The sequence below is a fragment of the Xenopus laevis genome, chromosome 5L (assembly GCF_017654675.1).
Source record: "Xenopus laevis strain J_2021 chromosome 5L, Xenopus_laevis_v10.1, whole genome shotgun sequence".
Classification (NCBI taxonomy): domain Eukaryota; kingdom Metazoa; phylum Chordata; class Amphibia; order Anura; family Pipidae; genus Xenopus; species Xenopus laevis.
Window position 1 is genome coordinate 162,004,199 of NC_054379.1, and position 13,006 is coordinate 162,017,204.

Consider the following 13,006-nt stretch of genomic DNA (forward strand, 5'->3'; position numbering starts at 1 on the left):
GAGAGTTTTTCCTTCAACAAGCATGCCACTGGTTGCCATGGGTTACTAGACCCCCTGTGTGTCTGAAAATTCATTTGTTTGAATGAGCTGTGATCTCAGATTGGGAAATCCCTTAGCCTGAGCTTATGAAACCCAAAAGTTAGTCAGCGAAAGGTGTGACATTTGCTTTAACGATAAGATAAGGGAGTGAAAGAATGTGCTGTGATCTAGGTCCAGCATCAGACGCAGAGGCTACGCTCCAGCAGTTACTACTCATACAACATGGCAGTTACAGTAGTTTCAGTATGTGTATGGAAAAGGCCTCATTCCCCTAAAATACATTTTTTTTTCTACTGGTTGGCAGGACCCACTGCCCAGGAGGTCCAGGTTGCCCAGGTGGCTAATAATTGAGGCCCCTTTGGGGCAATAGGGGGAAGGCCCTGCTAGCCTAGTAGCATACCTCCCAACATTCAAAAAGTTGAGGCGTGAACATTTTGGCCACACCCATTTTATGGCCACACCCCCTAACTACCATGTCCATTTGGCATGAAAGTCTGAACACACTTTTGGGAGTGCAATTTTTTTTCTGTATTATAACAGTTTTGTTAATGAAAGCGGATTGCCCTTTCAGCTGCGTGTCTCTGTTCTCCCAAGAGACCGGCTTATCTTAAATAGTTACAGTTGTATCTTTGCTTATCTTAAATTGTTACAAAAGTATCTAAGTGCGGCTGCTGAGTGTTCTGGGCTCTCTACCAAAAAAAAAAGCCTCTTATTTTAATTACGTTTCAGAAACATTGTATCTTTTTCTGGGGTCAGTGCAGGAGATCAAAGAGAAAGTCGGGACATTTCAGTAAGAATCCCCGAGCTGAGCTGTCAAAATTGGGACTGTCCTGCAGAAAACGTGACAATTGGGAGGTATTTAGTAGTAAGTAGAGACAAGTTTACTGACGTCAGCCTTGATTATCCCCCCCAACATTTCACATAATGCTCTGCCCTGGCCCCACACACCCCTGCCAACTTTTTGGTAAAGCCCCGCCCATTTTTGGATTAAACAATGAGACTTCCCTAGGGGGGGAATTATGTATTTCTGTATAACGACCATTAATAAATGAGTGTCAGATGTAGTCCCCTCCTGGTATTTTATTATAGACCCAGAGAAGGGTAACACACACCCCCATGTCTGTACAGTGCAGCAGACAGACGGACGCCTGGTGTTCTTATCAGAGGGTGTCACACATGCAGGGCCCCCACTATCTGCTCAAACCATTAATACACATGGGGCTCAGCCAGGGACTGGAAACCCGCAGCTTCCCTAATCACCAGTATAGCTGGGGTGTTGGGAGTTGTAGTTTGATAACATTTGGAGGGGCAAGTTACCCTTTGCAGCATAATTTTGTGTGTTTTTGGTAAGAGGTTTCACTGGCTGCTTCCTGAGCCAATGCCCTTGGGTTATGTTTTATGGCAGTCAATCAGCACGCGTCACATATTTGTTCCACTTCATAAAGTCACGGCTCCATGAAGTTTAAATTAAATGTAGAAACACCTTAAAGGGGAACTGCGCCCCAAATACCTTTTTTTTTTTTTTTTTACAAACAGAAAATGCAATTCTAAGTACCTATTCATTATGCTTCAATTAAAAGATTTCAGTGGTTTCCTAGAAATGTAATTGCAGCTGAAACTAGTGTCATCACTCAGTACCACGTGGAAGGATAAGTTCTGTAGGTTGCTTGTGGCTGCTGGGAGTAATCGTTGGAATAAACTAATTTAAATGGAAACTAAGATGCCTGTCTCCTCTGCACTGCTGGTTACCCCTAGTGAGTGTTAGGCTAAAGAACACGTGTCTCCTCTGCACTGCTGTTCTCACATAGTGAGTGTTAGGCCACAGAATGTTTGTCTCCTCTGCACTGCTGCTTACCCCCTAGTGAGTGATAGGGTACAGAATGACTGACTCCTCTGCACTGCTGCTTACCCCTAGTGAGTGTTAGGCTACAGAATGACTGACTCCTCTGCACTGCTGCTTACCCCTAGTGAGTGTTAGGCTACAGAATGACTGACTCCTCTGCACTGCTGCTTACCCCTAGTGAGTGTTAGGCTACAGAATGACTGACTCCTCTGCACTGCTGCTTACCCCTAGTGAGTGTTAAACTACAGAATGACTGACTCCTCTGCACTGCTGCTTACCCCTAGTGAGTGTTAGGCTACAGAATGACTGACTCCTCTGCACTGCTGCATACCCCTAGTGAGTGTTAGGCTACAGAATGACTGACTCCTCTGCACTGCTGCTTACCCCTAGTGAGTGTTAGGCTACAGAATGACTGACTCCTCTGCACTGCTGCTTACCCCTAGTGAGTGTTAGGCTACAGAATGTCTGTCTCCTCTGCACCGCTGCTCTACAAATAATCATTGTAGAAGTTGTTTTGATGGCATATATCAGCAGACAGGTAAATACTGTCATATTTCATTCATTGCTAGTGATGCTGCACGGAGCCCTGCCTAGTGACAGCCCCAGTCATAGGGAGAGGTGTGTAAGTGGTTTAGCCGGTTCATAGGGGTGTAGTTACTGATTGAAACCTTCCTCACTTCACTCCAGAGAGCCACAGAGAAGGGCCACAGTCTCAGAGCCAGGTAACATATTCTGACATCCTAATCCTTAATACAGGCAGGAAAATGAACTTTCTTATGCGAGGATGAGTCTGCCTCCTACAGGTCTGGGGTGGGGGCAAAATGGATTATTATCTAAAACAGAGGTGATCTGTAGAAGTGTATATTCTGTACAGAACCAAAGAGGTTAACAAAAGGCAAAACATGTATGTTTTCGAAAGGCCAATTCAAAGCAGCTTTTTAATTGGTCTTCATTTTTTTATGTTTTAGAGTTTTTGTTTAATTATTTGCCTTTTTCTTCTGACTCTTTCCAGCTTTCAAACGGGGGTCACTGACCCCATCTGAAAACAAATGCTCTGTAAGGCTACACATTTATTGTTATTGTTACTTTTTATTACTCATCTTTCTATTCAGGCCTTTCCTATTCATATTCCAGTCTCTTATTCAAATTAGTGCATGGTTGCTAGGGTAAATTCGACCCTAGAAACCTGGTTGCTGAAATTGCAAATTGGAGAGCTGCCGAATAAAAAGCTATATAACGCAAAAAAACACAAATAATAATATAATTAAAAAAAAGAAGGCACCAATTGCATATTGTCTCAGAGTATAACTCGTTAAATTATACTAAAAGTTAATTTAAAGCCGAGCAACCCCTTTAGTATGATGCATATTAAGTCTTCATTAATGCAGTCTGTGGCCCCTTCTATGCTTATATGGGCTCCCTGTATAGACCCCCATGCTACCTGCTGATCGGTTGCTATGGGTTACTAGACCCGGTGCAAACTTTGAGTTACCCCATAAAGTGCTAGCTGAATAAACTGTTGCTCTAGCAACCAGACGGTTTAAGATTAATAGCAGTCTTTTAATCAGGTACTATACCAGTATGTCCCTTTATTAGCTTGGTAACTGGTTGCTATAGACAATCTTCCCTGTAGTAACAATAAACGAGCACCCAAAAGATTCCATTTTTTATTGGGTAAAACAGTAAACAGGCATTCTGATGGCTCCTCTACTCCTAAAGTACTGTAAAACGACTTCATTATTGGTCTGTGGCATCTTTATTATAAATCACAGATAAAGCAACTTATTGTAGAGCTTTACTGTTCCTTTGATGTTACTGTGGAGGAAGATAGGGGACTGATCTATAAAGGGTTTGCTGCATGGGAAACACCAAGATCTAAATAGAAAGTGCCGAGACTGTCTCTCATCATCCAGCAGCTAAAAACAAGTCATTATTCTAATAACAACTCTGAGCCAGTCCCTTCTTACTAGTGCACTTACCTGCTTATAGTAACTGCACCAACACTGCTCATATTATACTAGATTTGTATAAACCACCGGAGTGGTCCCGGCCTAGGGGTCCCCTATGTATAAATGCTGCCCTGGTACCACTCATGTATTATAAGGGATAATGTACCCCCTACTGTAAATGATAAGGATATTAGAAGTCACTGAGGGGTTGTTCTGTGACCATATAAAGGCACAAGGCTGCAGGCTGAGTTATACAGGGAACTCTGAGTATCACTCGTGTATTATAAGGGATAATGTACCCCCTACTGTAAATGATAAGGATATTAGAAGTCACTGAGGGGTTCTGTGACCATATAAAGGCACAAGGCTGCAGGCTGAGTTATACAGGGAACTCTTAGTATCACTCTTGTATTATAAGGGATAATGTACCCCCTACTGTAAATGATAAGGATATTAGAAGTCACTGAGGGGTTGTTCTGTGATCATATAAAGGCACAAGGCTGCAGGCTGAGTTATACAGGGAACTCTGTGTATCACTCATGTATTATAAGGGATAATGTACCCCCTACTGTAAATGATAAGGATATTAGAAGTCACTGAGGGGTTGTTCTGTGACCATATAAAGACACAAGGCTGCAGGCTGAGTTATACAGGGAACTCTGAGTATCACTCATGTATTATAAGGGATAATGTACCCCCTACTGTAAATGATAAGGATATTAGAAGTCACTGAGGGGTTGTTCTGTGACCATATAAAGGCACAAGGCTGCAGGCTGAGTTATACAGGGAACTCTGAGTATCACTCATGTATAATAAGGGATAATGTACCCCCTACTGTAAATGATAAGGATATTAGAAGTCACTGAGGGGTTGTTCTGTGACCATATAAAGACACAAGGCTGCAGGCTGAGTTATACAGGGAACTCTGAGTATCACTCATGTATTATAAGGGATAATGTAAATGATAAGGATACTAGAAGTCACTGAGCAGTCGTTTATGTAATCTAATCCTAAAACCTCACCCATGGTTTTCGAGTACTCAGGAAACCCCTAGAGGTTTGTAGCACCATTTAGTTGACATGGCCCAGGATTCCATTCTATGAACTGATTGCATAACACTTGCATAACAGATCTTTTCAGATTCACAGTCGCAGACACCTTTGTTTGCAGCTTGTCATTCATCCCTTTTGTTCTAAAAATACATTTAGCATTTAAACCTTGCGTCTGTTTGTATCAGATACATACAATCCACAAATACAACCCACATTTTATTTATAAAACAGAAAACAGAAAGCCCCGTATCTGTGGGCGACCCCCTTAGTGCACATTAATATGATGGTGGCGGTCAGTGCTCTGGCATCCAACTCACAACTGTCAAATGGACATTTATTAAAGGCGTGGTTCACCTTTAAGTTAACTTTTAGTAAGTTATAGAATAGCCAGTTCTAAGCAACTTGTCAATTGGTCTTCATTTCTTCTTTTTTTATAGTTTTTTTTTTCATTGTTTGCTTTCTTTTTCTGACTCTTTCCAGCTTTCAAATGGGGGTCACTGACCCCATCTAAAAAACAAATGCTCTGTAAGGCTACAAATGTATTGTTATTGCTACTTTTTATCACTCCTCTTTCTATTCAGGCCTCTCCTATTCATATTCCAGTCTCTTATTCATATCAGTGCATGGTTGCTAGGGGAATTTGGATCCTAGCAACCAGATGGCTGAAACTGCAAACTGAAGAGCTGCCAATAAAAAGCTAAATAACTCGAAAACCACAAATAATATGAGATGAAAACCAATTGCAAATTGTCTCAGAATATCACTCTCTATTTCATACTAACAGTTAATTTAAAGGTGAACAACCCCTTTAAAATTAATTTTAGAACTTCTTCTAATGCTGTTATTACTCATCAGAGTCCTATTTACCCCTTTTAGTATGATGTAGAGAGTGATATTCTGAGACAGGTTGCAGTTGGTCTTTTTTTATTATTATTTGTGGGGGGGGGGTTTATTATTTTGTTTCTTGTTCAACTCCCTAGCAATTAGGGAGTGGCTTGAATAAGAGACTGGAATATGAATAGGAGAGGCTTGAATGGAAAGCTAAGTAACAAAGAGTAACAATAACAATCGTTTTTTTGTGACCCCCAATTCAAAAGCTGAAAAGCTCCAGAAGTAGAAGGCAAATAATTCAAAATGAATTAAAATAAAAAAATGAAGACCGATTGAAAAGTTGCTAAGAATTGGCGATTTTATAATATACTAGACGTTAACTGAACCACCTCTTTAATTAGGGGAAATAAGGACCCAATGGGAATCTCTTGCAATGTCCATAAATCCCAGGATTGTAGAAGAGACCAGACATGTGATACAGCGGTGTTACCCATAAACATTGTGCCTTTTGGCTCTTCTGTTGCTAACGGGGTGGGGGGGATGGAGGCCGCTGGGCCGCAATTAAGGCCTTTAAACTGGTTAAAGGGAAGAAATTGTATAATCATCAGCCATTTGTCTTTATTTGCCATCCCAGTGATTACTCATTGCCACTTATTCCTCCCAAAATGTTATTACAGTGAGCAGCATTTATTTATCGGTGACCTATTCAGAAGGGAGGCTAGACTTGTAGTTTATCATGTGCACCTTCCTTCCAGCTCCCATACTAATGGATCTCTGGATCTTTGTTTCTCCTCTGTCAGGTTGATTGTATCCACGGGTTCCTCAGACCCCCCTACTACCATGACTACCGCAATCCTTGAATGTATCAGCACCCTCTCCATCAGTTTCCAGCAGCTGCGCCGCCTCCCTAGGTTCCTGGAAGGCGGCACCACCAAGATGCCCTTGACCGTTACGGATTCAGACGTGCCTCGCCTGTTCCGGGAACCCTATATCCAGACAGGGTATCGACCGACGGACCAAGACTGGAAATATTACTTCCTTAGTCTATTTAAGAAGCACAATGAATCTGTCAATGTGTGGACACATCTGCTAGTGGCCCTGGCTGTGGTTCTCCGGGTTGTTGCCTTTGTGGAGGCCGGTTCTCTTTCTCTCAATGTCGTATCTTTCCCTTTATATTTATACGTGCTATCCTCGCTCACCTATCTCACATGCAGCATCCTGGCTCATCTGCTCCAGTCCAAATCAGAGCTGGCTCATTACACCTTCTACTTCATAGACTATGTAGGAGTAAGCACTTACCAATATGGCTGTGCTTTGGCTCACTACTACTACACTTCCAATGAAGCTTGGTATGACAAGGCCTGTTACTTCTTCTTACCAGGAGCTGCTTTCTTGGGTTGGCTGTCTTGTGCCGGATGCTGCTATGCTAAATACTCTTATAAAAGGCCCTATCCGGTGATGAGGAAAATATTCCAGGTTGTCCCAGCTGGTCTAGCGTACATCTTGGACATAAGCCCCGTTGTCCACCGGATAGTTACCTGCCATATGGAAGACTACACAGACAAGGCCGTCTGGTTACACTCTCTACAAATGATATTCTTCATCATTGGAGCCTATTTCTTTTCCTGCCCCGTACCGGAAAAATATTTTCCAGGTTCCTGCGATTTTATAGGGCACGGTCACCAGATTTTCCATGTGTTTCTGGGCCTCTGCACCCTCTCCCAGTTGGAGGCTCTCTTTATAGATTATCAGACCAGGCAGGAGGTTTTTTCTGCCAGATACAGTTCCAACTACACCTTGATGTGTTGCGCCTCGTTCTTCTTACTCATATTATGTAGCACCTTCACTGCCGTTTATGCACGGAGAAGAATCAAGGAAAAGTTGGCCAGAAAAGAACTTTAAGGCAGGACAGTTTGACCCAAATCACTTAATTGGAAGCACTGATCAACACGAGTAAAAGACACATTAGAAGACCTGTTCCAGCCAAGTCCGTTTTATATATTGTCAAATATAAGAGTTTATACCTTACCCTCTGATAAACATATTGGGTCAACGGCTGGTCCTTGGCCCACTACGTTTTATTTAGGGTTCCATTTTTTTTTATATATATATAAAAAAATGTGGTTGACATTATGAAGGCCGTTGGGAACCCCAAGAATAGAATCTGCATGTACAGAGAGATGTTCCTCAAGGCCTACTGTACCCATTTGTATATTTGGTACTGTTTTGGGGGGGAAGTGATGTTGTTACTAAGTGTTATTACGATCAGAAGTCCACATAGATATGGGACAGCACTGATGGAAGTCCTGTTAGAGACCATCATCTAATACTGAGTTGTCCTGTTTAAAGGAAACTTGATGTATTGAGTAAAAGGCACTTACTATGGTTGTAAAAATTGTTTTATTTCAGGGAAAAGAATTAGAAAGTTCCTAGAAAATTGGGGTTGTTCCATTTAAGGGTGGGTGAAGCTACCTAAATTCTGAAAACAAATTAGGGTACCTAGGACCATCTTTAGGGATCAGCAGCTGTTTTTCTTCATTTCCGAACAGGAGGTAGAATTGATTGATCTGCTGTATTAAAGCAAACATCAGATTGTTTATTATGGATTAAGTAGACCTGGGCCAATCTTTGCTACTGAACGTCAACTTAGGATCTCAATAAGACCAGGTCTTTGAGGAAACTTGCACATTTTGAAGACACAGGATTTTTTTAGCCCCTTCCTTTGGCTTGCTACTGGTTAAGAAGTAACTTTTTGTATTAAAAAATAACAAATACTTACCGGGTGCAGACCACCCCCATTTCTTTTTATACTTGAAGGGGTTAAGTTTGTAGTACACTTGACTCTAGTTTTCTTTGGTGCATCTCGTTAATGAGCTTTGATATGGTTGAGGTATCTGGGATCCTTCAGAAGGAATAAAACTCCGAGATATAATGAGACCTGCTCTTTAATGAGAAATTCTGAGGGGTCCCCCTTGTTCCGACACCTATGAAATATGGTGCAGCATCTCTTTAACCTGGACATGATTAATGTTCTTACAGAGCACCAATGTCCCTTCTTCTAGTCTCTTTAACAATATCTTATAATTTGCAACTTAAACAAGGATTTTACTTGATTTATTTACAAAAACTGTAACTTTTTTATATATAGGAAGAGATAAATAAGTTGGATGGATGAACTTCCCTGCAGAAGGCACTTTCATAGATGATGTTGGTGTTTGCTCAGCCAGCTAACATATGAGTCGCGACCATTCTTATGCTCTCATTGGCTGCTTCCTCAATCCCGAGTTTTGATTGGCTGCAGGTTGGTTCTAGTTGAGTCGTAGAGATGAAAAAAGTTACAGTAGGTGCTCAAACCCCAGTCAAAACAACTAAAAGCCTCTCCTATTGGTACTATGTATTGTATGTATTATATATACTAAATATCTGTATTGATTAGTTATAACAATATAAATATATATATATATATATATTCAGCTTCCTGAGAAACCAAACCGAGTACTCTGTGTATCCAACAGGGATACTACTATACTTGATTCCTACCATTTGCCTTATAACTACTCACTTGCCTTAAGTGTTGAACTTTAGAGACAGGGCTGGAGTTAAGCTGGACATACATGGGTTGATATTAGCTGCCATGCCAAGACCAAGATGGATGCTTGTTGGCCCTTGCATGGGGCCCATATGACAGCCTGCCAAACCAAAATCTGACCAATGATTAAACTAGAAGGAAAGCCACCGAAGCAGTTTATTGCCAACAGATTAGCCACAATAGTGCAAGCTGTAACACTATATTTAAGGAGAGAGGAGCAAACTGAGCATGCTCAAGCCCTAGCCCTGGAGGTTTAAGATGAAAACAGGAAGTCTGATACAGAAGCCCATGAGTACACAATAGAAGGAAAATAATGTGCTGTTTCTTTTGACAGAGGACTCAGAGCAGCATTACTTTGAGGGGTTACTGGTGTATTTATATAGACCTTTCTGATAAAGCTACTTAGAGTTAACCTTTCCTTCTCCTTTAATGCATCATCTCCTGATCTGTATATAATTTTATTACCTCTCTCTGGTGAGTCAAAATATCTGGCCAATGATTTATGTATCATATCCTGATCTCTATAGACTCTTATTACCACCAGGTGGTGGGACAAAATATCTGCCCAATGACCGAGGCCTCATCATCTGATCTGTATGGGCTCTTATTACCTCTAGGCAGGGTCCCAGGGGCCAAACTGCTGGATGGGCTTATTTTGTCCCACCACCTGGAGGTATGTGTAAATGGTCAGCTTTATTGTAGAAAGGGCCTTGTAGGCTAGGGGTGAAGGACATTCAGCTACCTACTCAAGAATGTTGGAACTTTCCTACTGGCTTTGGACTGCAACACCCAGAGAAGCGAGACCAGAATGAAGCTGCCAGCAGGCACCTAGAACAGTAAGAACGTTGGTCATTATCTCTGGTTGAAATATCTCCAGTCACTTCATGCCTGGTGTAGAGAGGGACCCAAGTGGGAAATAAGTGCTGTATTCTCAGCCAAGAAGACTAGGGTCCCATGCCGACACCCTCTTCTGCTCTGCCTACACCCAGCCGTGTTTGTAGATGTTAAAGGGCATGTAAAGGCAAAAAAATAAAATCCCATTTTTACTTTCTTTAAGAAACCCATCTCCAATATACTTTAATTAAAAAATATGTACCGTTTTTATAAGAAACCTGACTGTATGCAGTGAAATTCCCCCTTCATTTACTGCTGTGGATAGGAATTGTCAGGCGGTCCCTAACTGCTCTGCAGGGCGGGGAGCCCCCGCCTTACTTCCCAGCCATGCAGAACTCAAGCAGCTTTGTTTGTTTCCCTGTAGAGCAGTCAGCGACTGTGTAGAGATTTGTATTGGATTTTATTTTTGCCTTTACATCCCCTTTACTGTTTCCAACTCCAGCTGCAGGGACAAAGATCATGGAGCCAGATTTAAACAGATAAACTGGGATTCTATTTGGAGGATTATTTTGCTGCAGCCACTGGTTCTGCAGAGTTGGAGAAAGTTTGTATTAAACAATACAAAAACTATAAAATCCACATTAGATTACATGACAACACAGGAGCCAGTGCAGTCTGTATATTCTGATTATTAATCAGTCTTGTTGAATCTTCTTCTGTCAGATATTAATTATTTTGTGCTGTTTTGATAATTGATGACGATCCCTAGGCAGCCCAGACCACACTGAGCATGTGCACAGTCTTGGTCTTGCAAAGATGTTTAACAAAGTAACAAGATGGTGACCCCCTGTGGCCAACTTTGAAAGCATAAATCATTTGTTTGATTAGGCTTGTGGTGCAGTAAGTTCATGTTTGTGTTTAGTATACAAAATACAACATTTCTAGCCTTATTCTATTGTAGATTTTACTTCCCCTTTAATCTTTATTCTGTATCGTATATACCAGCCAAACAGTTTGTGCTCCTGTATCTGATAGGCTATAACAATAGGGACACGGCCAGGCATCATTCCAACCTGGGAGCTGGATTTATCAGATTTACATGTAGTGACCAAATAAAAGAGATTAAAGCAAATCTGTGTCTTTCTCTTATTTATTTCAATTCCATCTGAGTGGGATCCTTTACAGCCTGTACTTGTGTCCCACTTCTGCTGGGAACCAGATCCAGGCTCCTTCTTTGTACTCCTTTTTCCACGCCCCCTTTGTAGCTGATTCAAGCTGATCTTCCATTCCTTGACCAATCCCGGGACACAAACAAAAGTAGCAGCGGGGGGCAGTCAAGGTTTCCCCAAGAGATAGTTACAATTGTTTCTTAAATTGTTACAAATGTATCTAAGTGCATCTGGCACATATTCTGGACAAAAGCCAATTAAGGTTTAGAAACTTTTTCTGGCTGTTCAGTGCAGGAGATCAAAGAGAAAGTCGGGACATTTCAGTAACAATCCGGGACTGGAGGTTGAGCTGTCAAAATCAGGACTGTCCCGCGTAATACAGGACAGTTGGGAGGTACAGGGGCAGTGATTACTCTTTTGCTTCATACATTCACAGAAGTGCAAAACATTTCCCCATTGAGCTCTTAATAATTCTGTAATACAAAGGGAAATATATATAATGAGGCCCTATGCTTGGAGGCAGAATTCCCCTTCCTGCACAGTGGAACGACCCAAAGCTTCTCACAGCAGCATTTTATTGCAGGAGAAAACCCCTGTGTGCTCACTGCTGGAAGAGTCCATCACAACAAGGGTGGGGCCGCCAGATTCCCTTGTGCAAATTATTTATAGTGTGTGTGTGGGCGTCAGATTTAACCCAGAGAACAAAACACACCAAGTTAAATAGGACTGAGGCCTCCTCCAGCCCATCCCAGGGTGTGACCTCCTCAGTGACTGATTCAAATCTGATCTCCAAAGAAACTACATGTAGCAACACAAACACTCACTACAAACAGACACTCACTCTAAACAGACACTCACCCCAAACACACTCACCCCAAACAGACACTCACTCCAAACAGACACTCACCCCACACAGACACTCACGTGATTTGACACTTGTTAGAGACAGAGTGTGTGCAACAATGGGGCAGATTCACTAAAAGGTGAAGTGACTAATCTTATCGACTTTTTGCCAGCGTAGCGTTGCCACCTGCAGGGACATCACCAATTCACTGGCGTAAGAGACCGTCGCTAACGTTCGTTCACACTATCACCAGACGACTTTTCGCTCTGGCGAATGATCGTTACTCCGCAAATTCACTAAAGTGCAAATTTTACCTCTTTCACTAGAGTTGACTTCGCCACCTCAGACCAGACAAGTCCTATAAAGCAGCGAGATCTTCCTCAATCTTCTGTCACTTACATCATATGCTGTGAGCCGAAAATGCATTAAAGTTGCAAAAGCGCTGGCGACTTTTCTTTTTTTGAAGTCCGAACTTGGACTTTTTTGGGGTAACTGGTTTTCTCCAGACATTTCATAACTCTATTGTCTTTATTAAGGTTCCCTGGACATTTGTAATAGAAAGTAGTAACTTCAAGAATCTGCAGTAACATTTATAATACAGACCTCCATTTAACTTTAAATTTCCCGCCCTATGCAAATGGGCCCTCAGTGTCGCATTGGAAAGGCCCAGACTGAGGAGACAGGAGAGGCTGAATCTGCACTGGGTCTGGATGGGAGATACAAACAGTGAAATTCTCCTGCTGCCCAGGGCCCAGTACTGCTGTGAGTAGAATTAGGGTCACTACAAGGGCCAGGGCCGGTATCAGGGGTGTAATTACAGAGGAATCAGACTCTGGGCCCAGGAGGTATAGGGGGC

General features: G+C 42.0%; 1 protein-coding gene across 5 annotated transcripts in view; it reads left to right on the forward strand.

Moving 5' to 3' along the window:
* The window catches only part of paqr8.L (progestin and adipoQ receptor family member VIII L homeolog), a 39,783-nt gene extending 31,679 nt beyond the window's left edge, over positions 1-8,104 (forward strand). For 3 of the 5 annotated variants that reach the window (XM_041562059.1, XM_041562062.1, XM_041562061.1), the window contains one exon: positions 6,515-8,099. In XM_041562059.1, the coding sequence (XP_041417993.1) occupies positions 6,555-7,616 (1,062 nt within the window). In that variant the 5' untranslated portion in view covers positions 6,515-6,554 and the 3' untranslated portion in view covers positions 7,617-8,099. 5 annotated transcript variants of the gene reach the window in all.
* The last annotated feature ends 4,902 nt before the right edge of the window (positions 8,105-13,006 follow it).